General features: G+C 38.2%; 1 protein-coding gene across 3 annotated transcripts in view; it reads right to left on the reverse strand.

Annotated features, from left to right (window-relative positions):
* The window catches only part of HPS5 (HPS5 biogenesis of lysosomal organelles complex 2 subunit 2), a 41,217-nt gene that overhangs the window by 4,261 nt on the left and 9,011 nt on the right, over positions 1 to 27,945 (reverse strand). For all 3 annotated transcript variants that reach the window (XM_066609512.1, XM_066609513.1, XM_066609511.1), the window contains exons 7-21: positions 26,516 to 26,731; positions 25,175 to 25,246; positions 22,490 to 22,578; positions 19,622 to 19,800; positions 19,232 to 19,390; positions 18,498 to 18,657; positions 15,006 to 15,129; positions 10,980 to 11,120; positions 9,716 to 9,787; positions 8,325 to 8,956; positions 4,871 to 4,991; positions 4,332 to 4,487; positions 3,733 to 3,852; positions 2,619 to 2,732; positions 314 to 420 (exon numbers count right to left, since the gene is read on the reverse strand). In XM_066609512.1, the coding sequence (XP_066465609.1) occupies positions 314 to 420; positions 2,619 to 2,732; positions 3,733 to 3,852; positions 4,332 to 4,487; positions 4,871 to 4,991; positions 8,325 to 8,956; positions 9,716 to 9,787; positions 10,980 to 11,120; positions 15,006 to 15,129; positions 18,498 to 18,657; positions 19,232 to 19,390; positions 19,622 to 19,800; positions 22,490 to 22,578; positions 25,175 to 25,246; positions 26,516 to 26,731 (2,462 nt within the window). The remainder of the gene's footprint in view (positions 1 to 313; positions 421 to 2,618; positions 2,733 to 3,732; positions 3,853 to 4,331; positions 4,488 to 4,870; positions 4,992 to 8,324; positions 8,957 to 9,715; positions 9,788 to 10,979; positions 11,121 to 15,005; positions 15,130 to 18,497; positions 18,658 to 19,231; positions 19,391 to 19,621; positions 19,801 to 22,489; positions 22,579 to 25,174; positions 25,247 to 26,515; positions 26,732 to 27,945) is intronic.

Raw genomic sequence — 27,945 nt, forward strand, 5'->3', positions numbered from 1 at the left:
TTTGTACCACATCAATTCACAGAATAAACAGATGCACAATTTCTAAGCTACACTAGACCTTGAAATACAAATAGATTAAAAAAAAACAAAAATAAAGTAGCCCAATTCAACATAATGAGCTAAATCAGCAATACTTGGTTTTTTAAAAAAACTAAATGATCAGTAAAATCCTAGTTGAAGCACATTTTATTATGGGCAACATTTATGTTCCAATGTATTTTGGTGAATTATAACGTACACTTTCAAAAGGATAAAGGTTCATTCTCACAGACAATATGGAGATTCATTCAGAATCAAATTAAGTTTTACCAACCATGTTCTCTATCCAACAAGTTCATATCATCCAAATGAACAATATTAGTAAGGGCTTCAGCTCTTCGATCCAGCTTCAAACATAGAGAAAGATAGCCAGGCCAGAAACTACAATATAATAAAAGTTCCAGAATCATAGTGAATACTTAATTATGGTTATTTTATAATTTAACATTCTAATTTTTCAATGAGAAAACAAACTACTTCTCTAGAACAAACTCTTGTGGAACAGTTTTACATAACAGATTCTGAATTTTGTTCACAGAGCATAGTATATATTACCATGTGCAGAGGACCATTTATATATTGAATTCCAACCAACAAGTCACTGACTTCTACACATAGAGCAGGGGTGCCCAAACCCCAGCCCTGGGGCCACTTGTGGCCCTTGAGGACTCCCAATGCGGCCCTCAGGGAGCCCCCAGTCTCCAATGAGCCTATGGCCTTCGGGAGACTTGTTGGAGCCTGCACTGGCCCGACACAACTGCTTTCAGTGTGAGGGCGACTGTTTGACCTCTCATGTGAGCTGTGGGATAAGGGCTCCCTCCACTGCTTGTTGTTGCACGTCTGTGATGCAGTAGTGGCAGCAGAAGAAAGGTCAGCCTTGCTTTGTGCAAGGCCTTTTATAGGCCTTGAGATATTGCAAGACCTTCATTCATTCATATCTTTAATATATTCATTTATGTAAACTTATGTAAATTTATTCAAATTTTAAATGTAAATTCTTTCCCCCCCCCCGGCCCCTGACACAGTGTCACAGAGATGTGGCCCACCTGCCAAAAACTTTGGACACCCCTGACATAGAGGATACCACTGAGCATATGCCTAAAACACTACATAACTGAATAGGCTGTTGTGAAGTGGAACAAAAGAAAGAACAACCCATGCATTATTAAAATACCATTAAGTACAAGCATACCCTGACTTTCATCCTCTTGACTTTTGTGACTTTGCTCTTTCACCATTTCCAATTATAGCCACATTTCAAGCAAAGTCACCTCAAGTTTATTAGGTTGATCAGCACATAAGCCATATACCTATTTATTTAGAATAGCCACATTTCAAATTTCATCCATGAGCTTTGCTCTTTCATCCTCTTGCTGGCCTCTGTAGAGGCTTCATACAGCTTGGAACATTTTCAGACATTCCCGGCTGTATGCAAATGAGGACAGCCTTTCCCTGCCCTTTTTCTCAGCAGGAGTGTATTGAGTGTTGGGGGGGGAAAAATATTGCAAAGAACCGATTGCTGGATAAACTGATCACTTTGAAAGACTTTAAGGACACAGCTACACTGCAAAGCTAGATCACTCTTAAGTGTCACAGCTTCACCAAAAAGCCCATTACCTTTTTTTTTAACTAAAAATATTTTTGATTAGTATTTTATTTATTCTTATGTTTAATTTTCTTCTATTTGTTTACTTTGGTTTAGCAAGCACAGATTATATAGTTACCAATGGCCCGTGCTATTGGCAGAGGTTCCGTTCTCAGAACCCCTGCGATAAGGATGTTCAAATCCATGGATTTTAGGAGGCCCTTGAAGCCTCTAAAGATGAGGGGAGTTATGCTTCCCTCGCCTCAAGACTCTTTTGAGCCCCGCAGAGGCTGCATGCATCAGCCTGCATCCTCTGCGGGCCTCAGAATGGCTGTTTAGGCTGAAAAAACACTACTTCAGGTAAAAACTAAATAAAACGCATATATACCACCAATATGACAGTGACTGCAACTGATAAAAATGCTTTGAAATTGATTAAAATGTTAATTTGGAATAAAAAAACACATAATATCGCTTTCACCAATTTTTGGATTGCATCAACATCCCTAAAAAAAATAAAATCTTTTAAGACCGCCTCTACTTATAACACATTCTGAGGCCCAGGAAAGCCCCCCAGGACTACCTCAGGCCTCAGAATGCCTTATAAGGCAGAAAACTGCACTTCCAGTTTTATGATAAAACAAAGTTTTCTTCATCCTAAATGGCCATTCTAAGACCCACAGAAGTCACAGGAAGTCATGTGCTGCCTCCCCAGGGCTCAGAACACCTTCTGGAGATGAGGGGTACACAGTTACCCTCGCCCCCAGAGGGTTCAGGTCTGCCCATCCATAAGTTCAGAGACACCCATAAATAAGGAAATCCATGGGTTCTGAATAACGCGGCCAGACTTATATTTACGCTTATCGCCAACCAAAATAAATTGGCATGCTAAATAAGGTTATGCTTTGACATCCATCCATGCTCTGGTCCCTAACCAGATAAAAGTGCAAGGCATTCCCATAATATTTATCTTACTAACAAACTGCTGCATTACCCATAGTTTTTGCAGATGTCAGACATCTTCTGTTTAGTTGCAGTGTCAGCTGGGAGTTTCAGCAATAGTAAAATCAGCTGGTTATATCCCCAAGTAAATAAATGTGAACGTGGCCTGAAAATATCAATGAAAAGTTAAACTTTTAGAAAGTGTTCTTTAAAGTCTCAATAGAGAATGCAAGTTTATTTCACTTTTAATCCAAAACAATAAAGACAATATTAAGGAGAGTTTCATACAATAATCCCTTAAAATAACTGATCAAAATATCTTGGAGGAGGAGCTGGGATTAGAGGCAGTGTGATTAGAAGAAGGAAAAATTAAACTAGTTTGGACATTTTAAAATGCCCAATTTTTATGAAATTTACAAGTAAATACAATGATGTTTCTATAAAAAGAAAAATGGTAGAAGTCACAGAACTAACAGAACTCCCTATTAAAGATGCCGAGAAACAAAGAGATGTGGCATACCACAGCACAGCACAGCAAACATGCATATCCGACTTCAGTGTGGCAGATACCATCATCTTTTCTCAAGGTATCATTTCCAATGCACACACATATTTTCCCTTGAGTATATTGAAGAAATACAATTTTAAATCTCAATTCATCCATCAAGTGAAACAGTGAGTAAAATTTCAAAAGACAATCTTGTTCTACAATCTTGAACTACAATCTTGTTTTCCAATACTTTCATGTTAGTGTCATTGAAACTATTCGAAAGATCATTCTGCTTTGTAGTTGAAGAATTTCCAAGAGAGTGTAAGTGCTCCCATGAGGCATCACCCAAGCACAGGACCACTCATATAACATTAAAAAAATATGTAAACACTAGAAGGCTCATATTTCCACCCACAGTTCTGCCATGCCATTTCAGGACAACTGCCCCTTCCAGGCTGTATATCTCCCCACTCATATCCTCCTCCTCTTAACGGGCTCAAGTGGAACATGTCTGGTAGAACACCACCCAGTCTGTTTTAAAAGAAGTAGCTGAGCAAGAAAATGTGGTGGTGGATTGGGAAGCACAGGTGTAAAAACAGGGGTAGAAAATTGGAGTACTGTTTTACCCTAGGTCAGCCATGGAAAGAGAGCTAGCTTGGATAACTGCAAACCATACCTTGGATTTCCTTGACCATCCACTGTACTTGTGGTATGTGGTGCATCATGAGAAACTGCCAAACATAACCAATCCAATCGTAATGATTCAGGATGGAGAAGAGACCCAAGGAAAGACAACCTAGAAAGATATTGTTTATCATCACTTATTCCAGTTCTATTACACATTTGAAACTATGTCCATTAGTGAGAAAGGAAGGATTTACACCATACAACAAACTGGGAGTAATATTACTTTTAGTTTATATCTTAACACACTACTTAACACTAGTTAATATTTTAAAACACAGTAGCATACTCAAATATGACATTTTAATATGACATTTTAATGACTGCTGTAAAAAATGTTAAAATTCAAACACTGAGAACATGCAAAATCAAATGTTTAATGCTTTATTGTACACACACTTATCTTTATTTAAGAGTTCCTAAGTAGGTCACATACAACTTGATCCATAACAGCTTTTCTACCAACAGCTATATTTTAGTTAAGGGTTTTTGTATTAGGGCTAAATGGAATTGAGGAAAAAATATGTTAATTATCTCCCTTTATTTCATTCCTCATCACTCTTCCCCAGAGTAAGAGAAAGCGGTATTTACCGTTCATCTTCAGCCTTTGATTTGATTAGACTGTCTAAATATGCTAGAAAATGCTCAGGGTTGCTTTTACAAATTTGCTTGATGTCTGAAGGCAAAATGGAAGGATAAAACTTGATCAGTGGCCTTAGAGAAGTTTCCCCAAATTTTTCATAAAACCTAAATTAAAAATAAATAAATGACAGCAGTTAAAAAACATTCTTTAATATACAACTCTGTCAAAAACTACAATTTATTAGTATAAAGTTGCCCACTAGCTGGTTACTTCAAATACAGTATGACAGCAAAGTTCCTACAACATAGTGAAACTTGCCTGAATCTAAGCTATACATTAAAAGAACACTCTGTTCCCTACTTACAATTGCAATTCCGAGTGTGCATGCACGCACACAGACACACTCACAGAGTAGTGGGAGTGGAAGTCTGGAATCCCTTTATACAGAGCTTTGCAAGTGCAAGGGTATGGTCTGGAAAAGACCGCATCACTTCAAACTCAACAGTCTAGAAATGAGATTCATTCAAATAAATCAAAGGGTATATACCTTTGGGCATGTGCCAGCAATACAGGAGCATCCCAGGGGCCCAGATCTACTAACAATTTCAGTGTTTTAAACATATCACCATTTTCCAGTGCCATTGTGACTGGGCTAGTCAGAGTCAATTCTGAAAGCAGTAATTGCACACATTAGATTTCAAACTCTCATCAAGCAAGAAAAATCTGCAATTTTTACATGTGCTTCAGCCCATTAACAAAAGTCAAAATGAAAAATTCACTTAAACACTAAGCAGTGTGTGCTTGTTTAACAAGAAATGCAGTCAGTAAGATTAATGCAACTGGCATTTTAACAGGTTTATCTTTGTCACCCATCTTTGTGTATTGGATAAAGTGTTTAAATTTCTTTAAGGTTACTATTATAAACAGGAGCAGAATCCAAATTTATACAGATCAAGCAGTCATACTCATTACAACTGAATGCAGTTTGGTAGGACAAGGGCCATGGTATCCGATCGTATATAGCCCTTGTTACACCAGGGGAGTCTAAATTCAAAATGCACTTCAGTCAATGGTATATAATGTAATTTAGTGCTTATTACAATGAAGGAATCACTCCTGTTCATAAAAGTATCATATGTAAATATGGTTATTTCTATCTCCAAGGATAGCAAAAGAAGCATGACTGTACCTATATTTATACTCCGATCTTATGCTTATTTATTTAGAAATTCTATTTATTTTATTTAAATTTACTTCTATGTTAGGGTATTTGGGAACAGTGCCATAACTAGATCATTTGACACCTGGGGCCTATAAATGTGACACCTCTCATACAAAAAAATTACTATTTTTTACATTTTTATACCACCCTTCCTCAAAGGAGCTCAGGGTGGTGTGCATGGTTCCTCCCCTTCTTTTGTCCTCACAACTCTGTGAGGTAGGTGAGGCCGAGATAGTAATAATCATGACATGAAATGAACAGAAATAATGGCCTGAAAATAAATGCAGTGGATATTTCCCTACAAGCAATGGATGAACATCAGTGCCCTCCCCTGCTACAGCTCCCCTGCACATAGTACTCAGTGACACACTGCCCCTGCATCAGAAGATTCAATGTAGCCATCATGGTTAATAACCACTGATATAGTCCACCATGAATGTTTAGAATCCACTTCAGAAGTCATCTAAGCCAGTGATCACAACATCCAGCCTTCCCACCAGTGGGATCACTTGGGTTGGTGTCATTCTCATTAACTTCATTTACTATAGAACAGTACAGGTCACCCAACAAATCAATAACTAACCAAAAAAGTGGCCAACTTAATGACACACACATACAACTGAATAGGAATTTGAGTATTAGTTTGAGTTTGAATTAATATTATTACTGAGTTTGATACACAGAAAAGGGAGTTGACTCATAACATCTTATTGGTTCCATGCTGTGGACCATGCTGAACACCTCATCAGCTTTCAGAACACTCAGACTCAATGGTCAATTCTGAGTTAAGGAAATCCACTTTGTTACACATTGTGTTTTCTTTTTCTGGTTACTTGGCTATAGGTTTTGATAGAACACAGATATACGTATTACCAGATTCATAAAAAGCACTATTTCCATAAATTTGGTCACTAGTGGTATACCCCCCCCCAGGATGTCACCTTATCAACACTGTACTGATTTCATTGATTTCATGTCATGATATCATCTTATTGGATCTTCAAACAATCATTCTTGTTGGTCTGTTATGAGTTAAGAAAATCTACTTTTTGTTACATAAAACAGTTGCATTTTTGTTTTCTGGTTTTTTGCCATAACTTTTGATAGAATTGATATATTTCACTCCAGTTTGTTTCATTGCATTTTGCAGCAAATTATGCATTGAATGGTATATAACATGATGATATTATTCCTAACTGCAATTTTCATGATTTTGTTCCCCCAATTTTCACCACCACCCCCTGAGGGTGGCATCTGGGGCAGTCCATCCCTTGCTAGCTATGCTACTGTGTGGGAGTACAGGGTGATAAAATGTTAACAGGTTGCATGCAAACCTACTCTTGTGCAAACAGAAAACACCCACTATCACATCATTGCTGTCTACCCAAATCTTTTTAGGGGACATGGGGAGGGCCTGCAAAAAAGCCCACATATGTGAAATTCCTCACACAGTTCTTTATATGTTGCACATTGTAAATTGCTATCATATTTGTAAGTGTGAAATAGTACCCCCAAACTATTTAGTTCATCTCTTTTGCAAGAAACAAAAATACACTTTTATGGATACAAATCTGATTTCTGGGAATATCTATGCCCATAAAGTGCCTATCTATGATAGGCACTGGATGGTCAAACACCACATAAGGGACACTATCAGATATCCAGAATCCAATTCACTATGATATGCATTTTTATTTTCTTAAAAGTGTTCCTGCAGTTTTACCTATCAAGTTATTTTGCTGCAATTGTAATGCAAAGTCTGTGTTTCTGACATGGTCACATACTATTCCAAATGACTGCACAGTTAAGCTACTCTGAATTATACTCCTATTTACCTACAATGTTATATAAATTTTATATTGTTCTGTCATGATCTCCTTCAAAGAATCCTGAACTTTACAGTTTAGTGAGACGTGAAGACTCCTAGGGTCTCCCCTCCCCTTGAACTACTACTCTCAGCATTCCCTGGAAAGAAGAAAAGACTATGTAAACAATTTGCCTGGATGTGCCCAGTGAATCTAGAAACCCAGAATATTTTCTCTTGCAGCTCTTTGGACATGACCATTTTGTTTTGAATGATCACTCTCCAGGTTTCACAGATGATTTACAGAAAGTTTTCAAGTACTGTATATATTCACGTATAAGTCAAAAAATGCCTAAAAATTAACCCTGAAAACCTGGGTCAACCTACACGCAGGTCAATACAGTAAATAAAGATTCTAAGAGCAACTGCTTGGTGAGGTAGGGGTGAAACCGAGCTAAGAAGCAGGACACACAGGGGAAAGGAGTAATTTTACTTACTAGTAATTATTCAGAGGCTTCAACAAAAAAGTAGCCATTCTAACTTCTCCAAATTGGAAGTGAAGGCGCTTATGGAAATTATAGTTCTGTATGAGGGTTGCTATGGAAGTGCAGCACTGTATTCCTCACAAAGCCTGTAATTCCCATAAGCACCTTCATCCCCCTTCCTGCTTGGAAAGGAAGGTAAAACTGCTCCTTTTTTTCCCTTTTTGCCACTGCCACAGAAAAATTCCTGGTCAGTAATTTTAAAAGAATTTCACACACTTCTAAGTTTTGCCCCTGACTTCTCCAAGGGTCACAGCAAATTCCATGACTTTTTTTGCTCAAAACCTGCCCTCAACATCTATGGGATTGACTTACAGGCGAGTATCTGCAATGCTTTCAAGAGATTTATTCAAGGATTTTTTATTTTGAATGAAGCTTCTAATGGTTTAATGTATTTAAAGGAATATGAAGCTAGATCAGCTAAATTAGTTACCTTTTAGTCCCTCCATATATGTTTCCCAAACTGTGGGATAATCGCTATGATAGGTTATAATAGATGTTTTCAGCCTTTCCAAATCCAAAAGGAAAAAGTAGACCTTTATGAATCTACAAGCCAACGCACAGGAAGATTCTGACTGTACATACTGTTCATCATTAACTGATGAATATTCATATACATTTAGTTCAAAACACAAAGTTGTCAGTTCTACCAAATCCTTTTGATAGTCTTGAGCCATGGAACATGGAAAAGAGTGGTTGAAAGATGTCTCCAACAAAGGTTTTTTGCACACTATTTTATCAATCTGATTGTTGCTACTTGACCCAGTATTTTCTTCCAAGGTTTTTCCCTCATTCACATCCTGATCTTCATTTATAGGTCTCAGAACACGCCTTTCTTCCTTATCAACAAGTTTACTGTGCTGATCCATTTCAAAATTTTCTTCAAAATCTTGATGCTCTTCAGGTTGCAAAGGCATCTCTATGCCTGTCTTAGATGAGCCATCATCTGAAATGGAAGCAGCAGTCCTGAATCTAAATGCTTCTTCCAAAAATGGAATCCAGCCCAACAAAACTTCCCTCAAACAATGTGGTTGCAATAAAACAAGTGGATCCTGTAGTTTGATTCTGTAAAAAGAATAGGTATTCTATTGATTACTTTGTAAATATCATAACCAACAATGAACACAAAGCATACTGCTAAGCAAAAACAGAGTTATACATAAGCGTACACCTCCCAAGTAATTAAGGTAATAGCCATTATTCATGTGCACCATTTTCTTTTTTGCATATGCTTCCATGTTCTCAAATATTTTCATGTAATCTGACAACTTTTGCTCATGTGGATTCTTACACGTGTTTTTGAGATTGGAAGCCACAACTCTTGCTATTAGTATTTTGAGTTTGAACCAGTCCATCACTGTGCAAGGACGATTCCCATAGGCCATATACGGTCATATTTTCCCCTCCTCCGACGTGCAGATGTAGCACAATGAACCAGTCAGGAGAATGGGAAATCTGTATGAATCCCCCTAATTCCCATCCACCTTTGTTACAACCATGCACCAGAGTTAAGAGCTGACTTTGTAACATCTAAGCAACTCTCAACGAAAAAGCCAACTCGTCGTATTACAAAATATTACCCTACTTGTGGGACTATTCCCATAGCATTACCTAATACATATATATTTAAAATGCAGCTTTCATCTGCGTACAATATGTTCTACAAAATCAGATTTTAAAAATTTGAATTAAATTCATTCAATTAAATTTAAGTAAAACATTAGAAATTTTATTCTGCCCTTCTAGCAAAGAGCTCAAGACAACGTACGTAGTTCATTCCCTCCCTCTGCTACAGTTTCTCCTCACATCTGACACTTCACTTACAGAGTCTTTGTAGTTTCAGCCTTGAGATCTTTAAAGTGATCCTCTTCTAGAGGTTGGCTCTGTAGCTCTTCCCTTGAGAGATAAAATTCATTTAATAAACAATGAGAGGAAATTTAAAAATGCTCTCTCATTCAAGTCTCATTCCTGTGAAGTTCCATAGCAGGTGGAAAACCAATCAGTACAGCACCAAAGTTTTTCACATTCCTCCACTTTCATTTTGCTGACAGTCCAGCAATAAATACACAACATTTCACACTATCTAAAAATGGTAACTTCTCGCACTGCAAGGTTGCACCATACATGGCTTACTGTTTCTATTATAAGATTCCTGGTTTTTTAAAATTTTCCTTCCCCGTATGCTTAGTAAATGATGCCAGACATTCCAATAGCGAAAGATTGCTTTTTGATGGCATTATGGGGTATCATTGAAAGGCCCAGTACCAGAGAGTGGACCACCTAAGCACATTCCAGGGATTTATGAGACTCAAAGGGTCCTGGCTGCCCTACCCTACACCCTCACTAGCTGCTGCAGGAATTGCAGCAACCTCAAAGTTTACTTAAGAAAATCCTGGGTCACAACAACACTAGAGTTTTAACATTATGTGTGAGTTGATGAACGAGTTAGAATTAAAGTGACTCTAAATTTTCTTAAGCATAGTTGCTACAACTCCTGCAGCAATGAATGGGATTCTTCCAGGAGCACTCTAGGATCATGAGAAAATACCCATTGGCCTGAGGTGAGTGGGAAAGAAGAAAACTCAGGTACTCCCCCCCCCCAAGGCTAATGCAGCTGGGGCATTTCCAGTAGCTGCAAAATATTCACTTCTGCTTAGTGTATTCTAGGGCAACACGCAAGGAGAATAAAACTGCCCATTACTGTTGCTGTCGCCAAGCCTATCCACAAAGGGCAAAGGATGAACTAGTGAGGGGAAGGCAGTATGCAATTCTTGCATGCCCAGCAGGAACCAAAATTTTCATGGTTAGAGATGTTTGTTTTTGGTGAGTAAGATAGGATTACAGCCTTATTCTTACTGATCACAGCGAATTAAATAACACCATTTTCAAACACCTCTACTTATGGTCTCTGGCACCGACAATGGTTGCCAATAGATACCTGAAACACGTATTTGCAAGTACAGCATATATTCCTCAAACTTGCAGTCTCTGGTAAAGACCCTTACAGTCAACCAATACAGCAACAAATCTTACTACTATATTATGGTAATGAAAAGAATTAAATAGGCCAAATTGAGGTTTTACTCACTCTTCTTCCTGAGGCAGTGCTACTACACTAGCAGTCTCCTCTGGTACTTGTTCTTCATCTTTAAAATCCTGTCTGATTCTATCAGGATTCACATGAAGGGTACCAATCTTTTCTGTAGTTTTGCGTACAAAACTAGAAACACTAGGAATTAAATATTAACACAATTAACACAGTACAAACTTTCTAGTTTTTTTAGGTTAGAAAGTTAGGTTAAAGCAAACAATGTTGTTGTTGTGTGGTATCTCAGTGCTTAATTTGTTATGCCATCAGCTTTCACAGTAATTTTTCAGATATGAAAAGCAGACTGAGAAGATGGTAGTTTCTTTCAACATTATCGAGAGAGAAGTGTTCAGAACTGTTTAAGCTATAAAGTGGAACAGTCAAATCCTAGCTCAGATCTTACATTACTTGGAAGTCTGTCTCATTAATTTCGACTGAACTTTCATATTTTCAAGGGTTTAGTTTTATACTTGTATACTGTACATGGAGTCAGGCAGGTAGTATGATCATTTGGGATTTGATCTATTATTTCTGTACTGCTCACACAATTTTGTTATTAATATAAGAGGTTTTAATAGAAGAGTTAACACACCACAAACATTGTATCCTCCAAAATACCTCAAAATTGTAAGTAAATGAGTTGGTCCATTAGGGAAAAAAAGTAAATGGTGATAGAAGAAAAACAGTTTTAGTTGGTCATAATATAACGTGACAAAACAGTGAGCAAGCTTTTGAGTTCTCCAGAAAGTTTTCAGGCTGGATGCTAAACAAAAAACAAATACATAAAAGAAGAGAAGGAAAGTTAGGCATGATGAAGAGGCCCCAAAGTTTGCAATTTGCAACATTTAAATTGGAGGGCAGGAACTATTATATTATATTATATTATATTATATTATATTATATTATATTATATTATATTATATTATATTATATTATACTGACACAGCTGTGCACAAAACAGTTTTCAAATTGTACAGATGACTAAAGTGAAGCAATGAGTGCTTCCTTTGACAATATAAAAGCCAAAAGTTATTTGGATCCTTGCACTGCAGATAAATCTGAATAACTTCTCACACTTCTGTTTTCAAAGAGGGAGCAGCATGACCCATAAAATCTTGCCACTTGAAATTAATATGTCAACCATATAACTGACATTGTGGGCAGGTGCTTTTAAATGAGATAATTTTAATAGTTTGTGTGATCCTGGGGTTTGTTCTATTTTAAGAGTTTTTATGCTTAATGTTTTTAGTTTTGTTTTAATCAGTATTGGTTTTATCTGTAAGCTGCCTTGAGTGTGGGAGAAAGGCGGGATATAGATTCCTCATATAAAATTAAAAAAAAAATGATGCTTGGAATTTAGACTGCTCCAAGCATGAGGAAGAAGTGTTTCTGATCAAGGAGAGAACTGCCAATTTTGCTTTCTAAGAGGAGTCCTTGGTACCATGTTGAACCCCTCTCTGGAGGGTCTCTGGCCTTCAGGAGTAGCTGCATAAAGATAAAGGATTACAGGAGAAGATCTGATGTGAATTAAGACCACTAGAAAAGTTCTTATGGATCCCATCCATTAGACAAGAAGCCACAGCAGTAAGGGGAGGGAAGCTTGCAGACCACAGGATAATATAATGGAAATACCAGTTAACTAATAGACATTTAGGCTCTTCTTTTAAATAAAAGTTCAAGTGCAGGTGTATATGCTCCATAAAATTTCAGTCAGCAATAGCACCTACTCCAAGGAGGTCCAGTATGCTTGCTTTTCTATAATCCTACCTTGAATGTCATGACATTTGGTATACTGTTTTAATGTCTTTTTAAAGAGAAACAAAATGAAAATAGGCATTACTGCTATCTTACCTACATCATATAATAAAAGCTGGAACAATCCTTGTAGGCAATCTAATTCAATCCCACATTCAAAGCAGGAAATTCCAAACCATCCACAACAGATAGGGCCCAACCTCCACAGGACCTCTAGCAAGGGAAAGCCTCCTACCCCATGGGTAGCTTATTCTATTGTCAAGCTACTTTTATAATTAAATAAGTTTCGTTAGCTCTTCCTAAACAAGATTTGGCTTACAACATCAATTCATGCCCAGGGTATTACATAACTTATCAACAAAAGAGACTAATATAAGAATCTAATTTCTTACCAGCTGTGCACACATCTGGCTCATGCAGTCTGCTGTCTCACTCATCAAATCAGCTCCTTCTGACCTTATAATCATGCTCTCTCTGTCTTGGGTTGAAACCTGTCCCTGAAATAATCTTTTGCAGAGCCTTCCTACATTAACTACCCTTAGAAGTTCAGGTCTTTGAAGCTTTGAGATGTAGAACACTGAAGCATCAATAAACAATAAGCACACCCTCTGAGGTACAGTTCTTCAATAGAACTGTATTGTGTTGAAACTATTGCAACACTCCGTACATGGGGCTGCCCATAAAAAGGGTTCAGAAACTTTGAACAAGAACTAGGATAGCAGAGTACTAGAGAAAGAAAGAATTCTAATTCTTAGACATGGATACGAAAATGCTAGCACACTATGCATATATAACCTATATGAAGCAAACTGGGAATGGGAAGATTTTGCTGCTTCAAAATTTAAAACAATTTGGAACTCTTGATATTTTGGAAGTTATATTTATATATTTTGGGATGCCTGTTAATATTGTCACTCAAGAATGAACCTGTTATAATAGTGAGGTACTTACTGATTTGTTATTAACAGTTAATGGGTAACTTATTTGTGTCTTTTATTACATTTTCTATGTTTTAGCCAACAACCAAACAAGTGTTCAGAAACAACTGGTACAGAACGCAGTAGCTAGAGTCCTTGCTGTGGCCCATGCAATTCTCATCTTTTTTACATCTTTGTTGGACTGGTTTGTTTCCAAGCATAGTAAGTGCCAGTTATCTTTAAAAACCCTAAATAGTTCATGACCAAGTTATTTAAAGAACTGCCTCTCCCTATGCATGTGTGCCTACCCACCGTGGCATCCTTTCAGTAGATTTGGGCTTCATTTATATAACACAAGTTCCACATATCAAACAGATGTTAATACAAACCTCTCATAAAACAATTTACTCATAATAGCTAACTAAAACCTTTGCATATCATATTTATAGTCATTTACTTGCTTTTCCTCAAACATATTGTTACCATATATTGTACTTTAATTAGTAAATACAACTATATTTTATCTTATTTACATGGATTCTACAATTGTGAATTCCTGCCCCAAGTACAGCATGATCATATTCTGTATCTAGTTTTTTAAAACTCTTTCTTTGGGGCATTCTTGGCTTATGGCCCAGGAGCTTGGATCCTGACACACACACACACACACACCCAGCTTTCTACCCTTATCAAACAGAGCATGCAGGATAGAACTGTATAGCATTAAGCTACTGACAGAGTTAGGTAAAGGAGTTAATTAAAAGTTGACACTCTGCAGACACAGTACCCACACTGTGTTAGTGACAGGCAGCTGAAAGTTCATGGGCCAAATCTGTCCTGAAGACTAGTTCTTGTTCCACTGTTCCTCAACCAGTGGTATGGGTACCACCAGTGGCACTTGAGGTGGTGTCTGGTGGCACTTGCAGGACCCCTGGACCCCTGCCATCCGGCAATGAGACCAGGAACGCGAAACAGTGGTAGGAGGCTCCAAAGCATGCTTTTCAGCACTTGAACAAGCCCTCCTGTCCATCCTGTCCATCCTGAGCTTCTTACTGGTTTTTCCTGGGTTGCATCTGGCGTCCCAACCCAGATGTAATAATGATGTCATTGTAAGTTACTTCCGGCAGTACTTTGAAAAGGTGGACCATTTGAAGTGGTACAGAACAAAGGTTGAGAAACACTGATCCCTTTCAATTACTAAGACAGACTTTTAGCCCCAGTCAACTTCTTGATATCCAACTTTCAAGGAGTTAAAAACTAACTTGGAAAATCTAGGAACAGACTAACAAATTATGAATGGATCAGACAAAAGAAATATGGATGTAATGGATGAGGAATTCATACATGATTTTACCTGTCCTTGACAGCTTGAAGAGATACGAGAGGAGATGATGAACGGAATGACAATGGAATACTGAATGGAAGAAAAGTCTCATTCCGATCAGTGTCGACCACCACAGAAGCATGACATACATTCTCTAACAAACAAAATTAAAATGGACAAGTTATAAAATGGAGTGATCTGTGAAAATACATGCCAAGACATGATCAGGTGCCCAGTTTCCAAGTCTTTTCCTAGGCTTCTTAAGATTGCTTTCAAGATCAAGAACTTACTACTGATGTGTCACCTTTTCTAAGCCATATGGGGATATGCATTTTGCATCTCTAATGCTCAGATGACTAGCCAGATTGTTTTCTTTAGAAACTATTTCTGATAAATCAGATTACATAGAACCTTTAAATAAGCCAATGGTGCTTATTTCAAGTAACTTAACAACTTGAAATAAGCAAACTACGCACAATTCATGATCTGAATGCTGTCATACATTTGTCATCAGGCAGCAATAAGAATTCATAGAATCTCAGAGAACTACTCAGATGTGAAAATTTAACATAGTAACATCTGCTAGTATCTATAAGAAGCCCCAGAGTAGTAACATCTGGTAGAATCTATAAGAAGCCCCAAGTAGTTCAGAGACATGGTTTTTAACAATATTCTCAAGATATATTTCAGTACACATTTCAGTGTAACAGACTATTCCAACTATAAACTAAATGACACAAAGAAGGTGACGTCTATACATCATACACTTCTAAAGATAACAGCAAAGAATCTGCAAATGAGAGTGGGGAAACAAATATAGAAAAATATTTGTCTCCAGCTCCTACCTATAAATAAATCATCTAAAAACTTAGTTATTCACACTGACTTGGAAAAACCATCTGAACATCCAGATTTATTCTTAGTCTTGCAGCCAAATCCTAACCAACTTCCCAGTGCTAATGCAGCCACAATGCAGCCCCAAGGTAATGGAACAATTATTTCCTTACTTAGAACAGGATGCAGTGCATACCACGTTGGCATAGCTGCATCAGTACTGGAAAGTTAGTTACAATTGGGCTGTTCAGCACTTGTGCAATTTGACTTTCCTACACAGACTCAAATATCTATATGCTCAAGATCAAACTTTTAAAGGAACTTTTTTATGTTTTGTTCAAGGGGGAAATGGTAGCAATTTTAAAATCTTGCCTAAGTTAGTTAACAAAAAACAAAGAGGCCAATTCAAAGTAGAAAAGGCACTATTCATTACAAATGTTATAATTCAAGTTCTTTCAAGTACCAAATGAAGCTTATGTGTATAGTCTTTTACACAGGGAGAGGCATATCCCCACCAAACATACAAATAAACGTTTTATAAATTATCTTACATTTGAATTAAAAAAGGAGGCATGGAATATGTTAACATTATTGGAAAGCCTGCATTCATCGTAGCAATACAATAAAAAATAAGCAAAGTAGATGCATATTAACTTATTAACTCATTACTTTGCAATGAATCCTAAAAACACATTCCATTGCTCCCTTAACAAAACCTCTTGTTCCCTCAGAAGTAGATCACAGCTCATGGTACCAGAGAATACCTGTCATCTAATTTCCAACTACGGCTATTTAAAAAAAAACCAGTTGCCAGAATGCAACGCAATTTCCTACACGTTTCCAAATAGCAAATCATTGAAATAATTTGTCCTTTAAAACACAGCATACAAAACTTTTCGTCTTCAGTCAACACTGGCAAATTACTCTTTTACAGATAAAATACATTAATTTTCTAGAACTGAGGAAGCAGCTACCATTTCATGGAAGAGTTAGTATTGTGAGAAGTGAAATCAATCCTCAATGTAAATACTAAAATATCAGCATACACAAACCAAATTTCTCCAGTAAAATACTCAGTCAACTAGTCAGACAAGTGATCATATCAGACTGAGCCAAATTCTGATAAACAGTTGTGAACGTAACACAAGGGACTACCGCTGCTATGAATGACAATCAGGATAGTGGTTTTTCCACCCATACATAATATAGGTTAAACTAAGTGCATCAATGCTTTCAATAAAACACACTAGTAGCTAACCTAACATAGTTCCTTTGGAAAAAAAACTGTAGCTTCCTTAAATGGTCCAAATTCAATTCTTTCTATTTTCATTTGCTTCCTTTTAACCATTTTTAATGTATTTACCTATTTTAAATTAGGTATCTTCCCCCAACTTCCCCCCTCCCAAATATTCAGAGCACTCAAAGTGACTTACAAGTATACATAAAATACATTAAAACAGTGGAACAAATACCCACAGTAATCATATAGATTAAAACACAAACCAAAAAACAAAACATCAATAGCAATAAAATGATTTCAAAATGCTTAAAAGAAAAGAAAAAAGCAACACAAGCAGAATAAAAACAGAAGCAAGGCAGAAAACACACTAAGATGGAAAACTTGAACCCTAAATCAGAAAGCTAACAGGGAGGGCAAAACTCTTAGCTCAACCAGTAGAGAATTCCATAGTAATGGCACCCACACAGCCAGTATGTGAAGCAAGGTCCCCTCAGGTAACAAGCCAATTCAAATCGGACTGAAGGCAAGTTCCTAAATACCCTACTCCCAAGCCACATAGGGCTTTAAAGAGCTTTTAAACCAGCATCTTGAATTCAGTCCAGAAACAAACCAGCTATCAGCATGACCACAGGAGCAACCCTCAGACTAAGTTAAACAACTGAGTCCCAAGACACATGGGCCACCACATTCTGGGTCAATTATAGTTTCCAGACGTTCTTCAAGGGCAGCCCCATGATACATTACAGTAATCAAATCTTGTAACCACCAAGGCACGGAGCACTATGGGTAGGTCTGATTTAAGTACAGCCATAGCTAGTGCACCATCCGAAACTGGGCAAAGGCCTCCCTGGCCACCACTGCCACTTTGCAAACCAAGAACAGTGGAGAATCGAGAATGAACCCCAGACTGTCAACCTGCTCTTGCAGAGGGAATACAACCCCATTCAGAACAGGATCATGATCTAACTTCTGAGCCACAGATCTACAAACTAAGAGGACTTCTGCTTTGTCTGAATATAATTTCAGCTTTTTAAAATGCATCCAGTTATCTGCATATTAACAACACCCAACTCCAGACCCTTAAAAGAGGTCTCCCAAAAGTTTCGTGAAAATGTTTAACAGTATGTGGGACAAGATGGAACCCTTGGCAACCCACTATCAAAAAAAAAAAGGCCAGCCTTCCAAGAAGGTATAAATAGTTACATGGCACTGAAGCACAAGATCTTCATTTAAATATATTTTGAAAAACTGCATTGAAAACACATTTTAAATGGCTGTAACAAAAGGAATGGAGTTGGCAAGTTATTCTAGATGGCTGCAGGGACCTCCAGTGACTGGAATAATCAGTAACAAGTCTTGATTCAGTGGGCCTGATCCAGTGGGGCTGTTCTTACGTCTTCAGTTATTTATTGGAGGAATACAGAAATACAGAATAACATTTATATTACCTAGTTCCAGCTGTTCTTCTTCCTGATGTGCATGGAATTCTTTCAATCTTTCATCTTCTGAAAAGGTTTGGCTATGTAGAGAACAATTATCCTCATCAGACTGACTGCCTCTTCGGCTAATAACACGATAAATTCCAGAATCTAATACATTGAAACTTTCCTATTAAGAAACCATAATAGCAGCTTTAATAGTCTGTCCTTATAACTTAATGTCCAGAAAGTACTGTAAACTAAAAAATGTGCAGTGAGATTAAGCCAAACCCAAGTAGTTTGAGACCTATTAATCTCAAAAGGAAAGTAGTAAGTAAATGTTTCAATCACACACTGTAATAAATGGGAATTATATGCTGGGCCATAACTGGACTGTGTAGCTTCTTCCAATACAGTAATATTCCAACACATGTGTGATGGGAAAACATTCTGTGGGCACAAACGTATGTAGCAGTTTAATAGCATTTGTATGTTACCTAGTTTTATTTATTATTTATTGATTTTGCAGAAAGAAAAACCCTTCAGGCAAAACTACTTGTGCATTTATTCCCAACAACTTTTTTTAATAGACAAAAACATTCAAAAGTCAATCTTCAGGGGACTTAGTGCGTTAAAGAGAGGGCAGGAAAAGTTGGTTGTGCCACTTTCTTCTACTCACACTCCTTAGGGTAGCATAGGTAACAAATATTTTCAGCAATCCTTATCTACTGTTTTCTAAGTGCTTATTACAGAAATATCCTTACATGGGAAGAAATACTGCTCCTTCTGCTACTGCAGGCAGAATCTAGAGGCTCAAGCTTTGAGATCAGTTCTTCAAGTTGTGTAATAATACTGCTTTGTGTTGAAAGGTCCAACTGTGATTTCAAATGCTCCAGTTTATCTATAGGAAGAATTTTTCTTGCCTAATAATGCACAAAAGAAAAGCTTCAGATGAAATTTTATTGGGTACTGTGCTAAGCTTCCAAAGCATAAACACAGTCTCAAGTAAATTAACAATGAAAGCAATTAGTTATTTCTAAAATGTACCACAATATCATAATGTAACTTTTACATTACAAGATCTATCTGTTTTAGAAATTCCTTTTAAAAACAGCCACTAAACAAATTTGATTTCACATAACAGTTTTCATTACCCGACACAAGATAACTGAATTCTGGAAGAGGCAACAGACTCTAGCTGCAATATTCCAGCAGCTTCTTCTAAGCAAACGTTCAACACATTTTTCCACAGGCATAAGAGAGAGATGAGAGACTTTTCCATTGCTGTGTAAACAGAACAGTTCATTTTTGTACACTGCAATGTCTTGGATATCTAAACAAAAGAGATTATGAGAAACATCAGTCTGAATATACAGCTTCCCAAAACTGCACATCATATTTTGTACTTAACAATTAAAAATACTCTTATGCCATCTATCAAGATATTCCTTTTATAAAACACATGAAGAACTAAAAACTGAATTCTCCATTCTTAGAAGGCGATGGATACATACCATGCCCTGGCAGCCCTCATAAGCTATCCCAGCTATCTGAATTTGGGCTTCAGAGCACTGAAAGCCTAAGAGGGAAATGTGGAATAAAAATATGGTAAGTCACTCTCCAGTGTTTATTCCATATCTAAGGAACACCAAGGACCATGTAACATGTTTTATTTCTTAATCAACATGTAAGGTAAACGTTAATTCATGTGGGAAAGTCGTATAGGTATCATCTACTGCAGTGATTCCCAAACTGGTGGGTTAAAACCCACCAGTCTGGCCCCTTAAGAAGCAGGGGCAAGAGGATGGCAGCAACTCAAGCCCCAAGATCGCTTATTAAATTGAAAACTATATCATATATTCAGGGTTGCCACTAAAATTTTATTTTTCATTTCCCTGACTTTCTCTGACCAACATTTGCCAATTTCCATGACCACCATTCAAATATAATCACGTTAAAAAATGACTAGGTCGTATTGCACTAATGCAAAGTTTAATGAAATATTCCCCTCTACAACTACACAAGTCTCAACTGCAAAAATATTTGTCAAAGTAAGGGATTTAGTATCAGCTTCAGTGCAGAGCAGAAAGTGCTAGTTGTCTGTGGAATCCAACAGCAGCGAAACTCATTTGCAACTCTGTGCTGAGTTAGCAGGAGACAAAACGTCCATTCCATACACAAGTATGACCCTTAAACATGCTCATCTTTATATGCAAGTTAAATGCAGTAATAGCAGGCAAGGATGAAAACAGCCAGATGTTTCAAGTCTGTATATTGCTAAACGTTTAAACTAACCTTGCTCTGCAAATGCTACAGGGAGACCTTGGAAATCCTGCAGGGACAGAGCTCAACAAGCACATTCAGCTGGTTGCTGGTGGTGGAGCTGGGAAAGAGGTGGAGCTGGGAAAGGGCATCATTAAGTTTTACTTGGATTCTGCTGTTTCTCTATTCCAGTTGCCACAAGAACAGCCCAGGCTCTGGCAGCAGCAGCTCAAACATCAACTGCTTGAATATATTTTAATCACAATTTCCCTAACTTCAGACCAATTTTCCTGACTTTCCCTGACCAATTTCCATTCCCCTGACTTTCCAGAAAGTGGCAAGCCTGCATATTATTTATTACATATAATTACAAGAAAGCTATATGCTGCCTGATCACAGGGAAAAGGAGGACATTTAAGTTCTTTTCCAGGACATGAGACATGTTATGCACACCAGCATAACATACAGTGGGATACAAAAATCCATGAATGCTCAAGTCCCTTAAAAAAAATATACCTGTGAGTCATGAGTGCTGCAGACCATGTATTGGGTGTACCCAACAACTGCTTCCTTGGTCACACCAAGGATGTACAACCAAATGCATAGCAGAAGCATTTCACACAGTTTGGGAAATGCTTGCACGATGCATTCAGTTGCACACCAGGATGAAGGAAATGGGTTGCAGGCCCTGGCATGACCTGAAAGCGGCTTCTGGGAGCACTCAATACTACCCTGCGATGCTGCAACTGATTTGTGGTTCCCAAGCCTGCAAATGAGGAGAGCCCACTGTATTAAAATTCAGCAGAAATGCTAATAAAAATCTGCCAGAAGAATTTACCTTAAGAAAAACCACCAATCAGAAAATGGTATACACACTAGTTAAAAATCCAGAGAAAATGATGGCTCTAAAACACAGAGGCAGAGATTTAATGCATCTCCTCGATCCAAATTCCAAAGCTGCAGCACCACTACAGAAGCAGTACTATCCCTGGTTCCCACTGATTATGCTGGATTCCTCAGATTTTCTATACATTGGAAGCAAGGAAGCGCTAATTCATCTATCATGTATCTCTGAATGGACTTGAAAACCCTCTCTATAGTACTGCATCAACCATCACAAGACCTATTCAGTATCTTGATTACAAATGTTTAAGTCTGAGGCTACACGCATTAAGATGAACCTAATTTTCATCTAAGCCAACAAACCACTTTCACAAAGACAAGGGAGTAGGCAAACGGTTCCCTACTAAGATTCGTGGATGTTCACAGGAAGCAGTTTTCCCCATAAGCTGCATGGTCGTGCAACTAGAACTGAAGCCCTGTGCAGCTTCCCTCTCAGAGCTCAGCAATGAATGTTTTTGTTAAATTATTATCATGAACATGTACCAATTCCACGGGTCAGCAAACTGAGAAAATAACTGCATGTGGGGTCATTGTCAAAAAAGTTTGGGAAACACTGAAATAGACAAATGCAGAGGGAAGACAGGGAATAAAATGGCACCAAACCAAACATAAGCAGCTCTGACCACAAACAACAATTATAAGCCACAAACCCTAAGTTTATAAGATTTGTCTGCACACATTTTAAGAGCTATCAACTTAGATACTAAAAATTGTCTTCAATTAAGGTAAGTTTCAAGGTTTCATTTTAGTTCATGTGCCAATTTTGATCACACACATGATCTGCTTGCATATTATAAGCTGAGTACATAAACTGCCACATTTTAAGAACCCAGTTGACTAGGCCACATGAAATTTACCTTTCACTTCACTCCAGAGCAAAACTTGGACATTTTGGGGAATAAAGATATAAATGCCTCTTTCTGTCCATGTCATTACACAGTGTTCACTGTAAAAGTGAAAAAAAACAGACGTGGGTGTCCAGCCTAGTTTTGCATTACTTATCAATAAAAAGGATGTCCTTCAGTTTTGAAGGTTCAACAACCAATATGGGGCACTTCAAGTGCTCTGCAACCTTAGTTTCTAATAGTATTCTTCATTCCTTCAGGTATACACTCAAGCAGATAGGAGTTAAGTTTTATACAGAGACCTGTGAATTCTATGAGCACAATCCTATCCATGTCCTCTGTGAAATAAATTCCATGAATTCAATGGGACTTACTCCCAGGTAAGGGGGCATAGGATTGCAGCCTATGTCTGCTTATTTGAGAGTAAGCAGCAATGAAATTACCATGACTTACTTCCAAATATTGTTACCAAGCCCCCTGTCCCACCACTTTCCTCTGACACAAGTTACCATTTTGAAGAGTCTGATCAAAACTAAACCATGGCAAAACATGGTACATAAAAATAATCTCCTTCCTATCTCAGAAGCTTCATACAAAAGCTTCAGTCTACTGCCTGCTCAGATCTTGACTGAGCATTCCTGATCCCCCAACTAACTTTAACTGAAAAGTTAAAAAGAACTTGTGCACAAACCTAACGCTCATGCCTGAAAAATGCATTATCCCAATGCAGCTGTCTCGATCAGTTATAGGTCTTCTGTCCCATGCCTGGGATCAACCAAGATCTCTTTCCTTGTCCAATGTTCAGGTTTGGGACTACTCCTAAACTACTACTACTAGTCCTTCAAGTAGGACTACTCCTTTTATGCATCAGAGACCCATCTCCATCTTAATCTCTACATTTTCTCCTTGTAAGGTAGCATCAGGGTCTTCCTGGACTGAGCTTTAGCTATGTAGACCAGGAAATAACATGTGTATAACTGAGAGATACTGATCCTGCAAATTTTGATTGCTGGATATGTATGTCCAGTAACTAAAATCCTCTGTACAACTCTAATCTAACTCTGTTTTATACTCCAAGTGTCTGCATGGACTCAAGTCCATTCATTCTTTTGAACCTATCCTTCACATTTTGGTTTAGTCGCTAAGCCCGTTTGGGAACTTGACTCCATGAGTCCCAAGGTCCCCAAAGCCTCTAACCCAGTGTTTCTCAAACTGTAGGTTGGGACCCACAATTTCAGATGGGTCCCCATTCATTTCAATATTTTTTTCTTTTTAATATATTAGACTTGATGCTACCGTAGTCTGTGATTGCATCTGGGGAAGTGTTACAGACCTGTATTTTTAATAAGCTACTATGTATATTTTTAACAATGATAATAAATGAGACATTCCTTGCTAAGCATGGGTAGGATTGTAGTCTAGGATTGTCAAAAAATTTTCTGTTTGATGATGTCACTTCCAGTCATGACATCACTTGTGGTGGGTCCTGACAGATTCTCATTGTAAAAAGTGGGTCCCGGTGCTAAATGTGTGAGAACCACCGCTCTAATCTGAGATCACCCAACCCCATTTTCCAGTGCCTACTATTTTCTAAGCTGGGACTTCTGCATACAGAGTACGTAAATCTAAAAGATTACTGGGATATTATCAGAAGGATTTTGAACATGTAAATAATAAGTTCTATCATTATATTTCTTCCCATTCTTGCAAGAGAACTGCGCTGTCTACTATGGGTGCTCTTTTATTTAACAGGGGGAGAGTAACTGGCCTGCCTCATCCCAGTAGTGTCTTCTCTAATGGCTGTCTGCTGGTGTTCTTTTGCATCATTTTAGACTGTGAGACCTTTTGGGACAGGGAGTCATTAGATATTTGATTTTTCTCTGTAAAACGCATTGTGAACTTTTTGTTGAAAAGTAGTATATAAATACTATTAATAATACTATCAACAGATGTCTGTGTGTGGAGCATGTCTCTTCTGTTTCCAATTCCCAGCTATCCAACCAATTCCTAGCTATCATTCTAAGGTTCATCATTATTCTAAGGCTCCAGCCACTCTGTTCTCACTCTCTCAAGCCTTTAACGCTTTAGAGAAAACTACACTTTGCATGCAAGCAGCAAATCTCTGCTTAGTATCCTCCCAAGCCCCCATATACATCAAGCAAAGTCAATTAATGGTGGCTGTATTTCTTTGCTCCATTACCTCTTATTGTATTGATTCCCCTCAATAAGATTATCTTTGTTCTATACCTTGGGGTCCAAGTTCCTCTTTCTACTCCCCTTTTAATGTTACCAGTTAGTGAGGTACATGCACCAGAACCAACAGATCCTGAGATCAGGGTCTTTCAGGTTTGTCCTTGTGTCCCTTGAGTACACATAGTAACAATAAGCATGGAATCGCTGTAGTACCATAATTGGTTTATGTTTGTTGCATAGAGGCAATAAAGATCTTATCATATTAGCCCCTGGTGGAATGTTTGATTCCAAGAAGCATAAGCATATTACATAAGAGCATTTATTACATAATTCTCTGATTGTTAGAAAATTCATAGAAATTGCTTACATTATGATGCAATTAATTGTGAAAGTGGTAGTTTAACATGACTTGTCATTTATCAATACTGAGATACTGATTGTTCCTGACTTTCCACTAAATAATGAAGACAAACAAATTCTGCTGAAATAATCCATCACACTTACCTCAAATAAAGCAGCCTGGGAAAACACAAAGATTGAGGGGAGCAATTAGAAACATTATATTCCGGGTAGTCCCTTCAAAAAGAAATAATTTTATATATTATGCTGATTCAGTTCTGTTTAATTCATCAAACACTACTTCTGTATTATTTGTTTAATCATAGGATTGTTTTGAATATCTAACCTTAAACAAATCTTTGAATAACTTTTTGGAAAATTGTTTTTTGCTGAACCTTTTACATTTGTCCAGAGCCTATGCTTATCCAAATCTTTTTATTCCATTTTTGTTCTTTTAAGATAAAGAAAATATATTTATTCCCAAAACTTCAATGTTAAAATATGTCTTTTTCTAATTACAAGATGACTACGAATAGAAGATGTTGACAATTTCAGTGAAAAAGTTGCTCCTGTAAGATAGCATTTTGTCATCAGTTATAAAGAGAAGAGCTTATAACCCAAACTACAACATGAACTGCCAGGTATCAGAAAACATCTCTATGTATCCCTAATATCATAACTTTTTTGAAGGGAGTTTCAGTTGCAAACTGTTCCATCAATCTTGACTGAAAAGTAGAGTGATATATATACCCAATTATTTCATCTAAATATATGCACATTTTTGTGAACTCTCTCTACGAGTACATAGCTACAGTAAGCAAAATATAAGCCCAGCACATATGATATTCTTACAGCTTAGTTGTCATCTAGAACTCAATTCATACACAAGTAAAATTATCCCTGCATGGTTAAAACTGGTTCACCACTTTTTACAATACTCTACAGTAATTGCATGGGGAGGCTCCCTCAAAGCAACTATGCTACTTGTGAGGTGGCATAGAGTGACACCCCTCAGGCTTCAGATTCTTGGACTCTCTTCATTCAGATGCATCTTCCAACAGTATGATAATATATTCTATCTATTTAGAGTTTCTGTAGCCTTTCCCTAAATAACAAACCCTGCCAACAGAAGCAAAACAAAATCTATAGGAATGTTAACCGAGATCAGTTCAAGTTTTCCCTGTCTTCTCACACTCCCATGGTCTGTATCTTAATGCATTTCTTCCATCTACACTGAAGAAACTTCATTTGGGGATGGGGAAGGGAATGTTCTTTCCTTCCCCCTGAAACCCCTGCATTCCCAAACAGTTCCAAAGGATCCCTCAACCCTTATGAGCAGATCGGGGGAGGCTGCAGGGCAAAAAAATTGGTTATGATCACCTTCCTCTCCCCTTGTGCAAGTGGAGCTTCTTGAACAAACAGAAGAATTTAGGATACAACTACACGATCAACCCCATACAGTACACAAACTTATTTTTCTCCAAAATCAAACAAAACCAAGATTACCTTAGAGTAATAACAGGGAGCGGTGGCGATGACAATAACTGTTTAAATTGATGCGTACTTAACACTTCTCCTTCGAAGTTCACTTCCCACATCCGTGAACCAGGGCGCGCACAATATAATAATGTCTGCTGACTGCCACAACTCTTTCCAATTGGGAAAAAACAGGCTCCGTATTCACCATCTCTTTCTTTGTTTCCAATTTTCCAAAACTTTTCTCTGACCAAAAGCATTCGGGAAAACAGATTCTTTAAATATTTATTGCATATAACTACAATAAAACAAAGTTTTAAACATTTTCAAGTCTTCATAAAGACAAAATAAAGAATTGGCACACTGCTGAAATTGAGCAAAAGCATTCTTGGCCACACCTGGACACTTGGGAGCAAAGTTGGATTTAGTAGCACTCCCCAGCTGCAAAACTATTCTTCAAGACCAGGGGTGCCCAAATCCCAGCCCGCAGGCCACTTGGGGCCAGCTGCAGGTCCCCATCTAGCCCCCAGGGGGTCCCCCCACCTCCAATGGGCACTCGGCCCTCACCCCAGCCCGCACTGGCCTGCCGTGTGAGCTCTGCGCCTTGCTTTCCCTCGCTGCTGCTGAGCTCAGTGGCAGCGAAGGAAAGACAAGCCCAGCCCGCGCGCAGGGCCTTTTATAGTGGAAAGGTAACATGAGACTTGCAGGTCTCCCTTACTTTCCACTATAAAAGACCCTGCACACTTGCCTGCTAGTCTCTTCTTCCTTGCCCATGGGCTGGGCTGGGATCAGCTCCGTTTGGCTCGGCTCCCCTCCCCTCCCCTCCTGCAACCTGAGCCAGGGGGGAGAGAGAGAGAGAGATCACCAGGGAGGGGAGCCCAGCCCAGCCTGCAGCACGTCTGGTTGGCTGGCCAGCCAGGCAGGCAGGCAGGCAGGCAGGCAGCAGCAGCACATGGGCAGGCAGGTGGGCATGCAGCTGGGCAAGCAGGCAGGCAGCCCAAGCAAGGGAAGGAGTGAGGGCGAGGGGCAGGTGAGCAGGCGGGTGTATGTGTCTGAAAGTGTGGAAGATCCCCCCTCCATTTGTGTGTGTGTGAATGAATCATAAACTGCCATGAAGATCCCCCCTCCCTCATTAGGGTGAATGTCGTCATAAACTGGCATGAAGATCCCCCCCCCCAATTAGGGTGAATGTAATCATAAACTGGCATGAAGATTCCCCCCCCTTCATTAGGGTGAATGTAATCATAAACTGGCATGAAAATCCCCCCCAATTAGGGTGAATGTGATCTTAAACTGGCGTGAAGATCCCCCCCTCATTAGGATGAATGGGATCATAAACTGGATTGAATTCATTCATTCATTTTCCGTCTCTAATATATTCATTTATGTAAATTTATTCAAATTTGAAATAGAAATTCTTTTAATTAATAAATTAATTCTTTTTTTCCGGCCCCCAACAC

This window comes from Tiliqua scincoides, chromosome 1, assembly GCF_035046505.1.
Source record: "Tiliqua scincoides isolate rTilSci1 chromosome 1, rTilSci1.hap2, whole genome shotgun sequence".
Classification (NCBI taxonomy): domain Eukaryota; kingdom Metazoa; phylum Chordata; class Lepidosauria; order Squamata; family Scincidae; genus Tiliqua; species Tiliqua scincoides.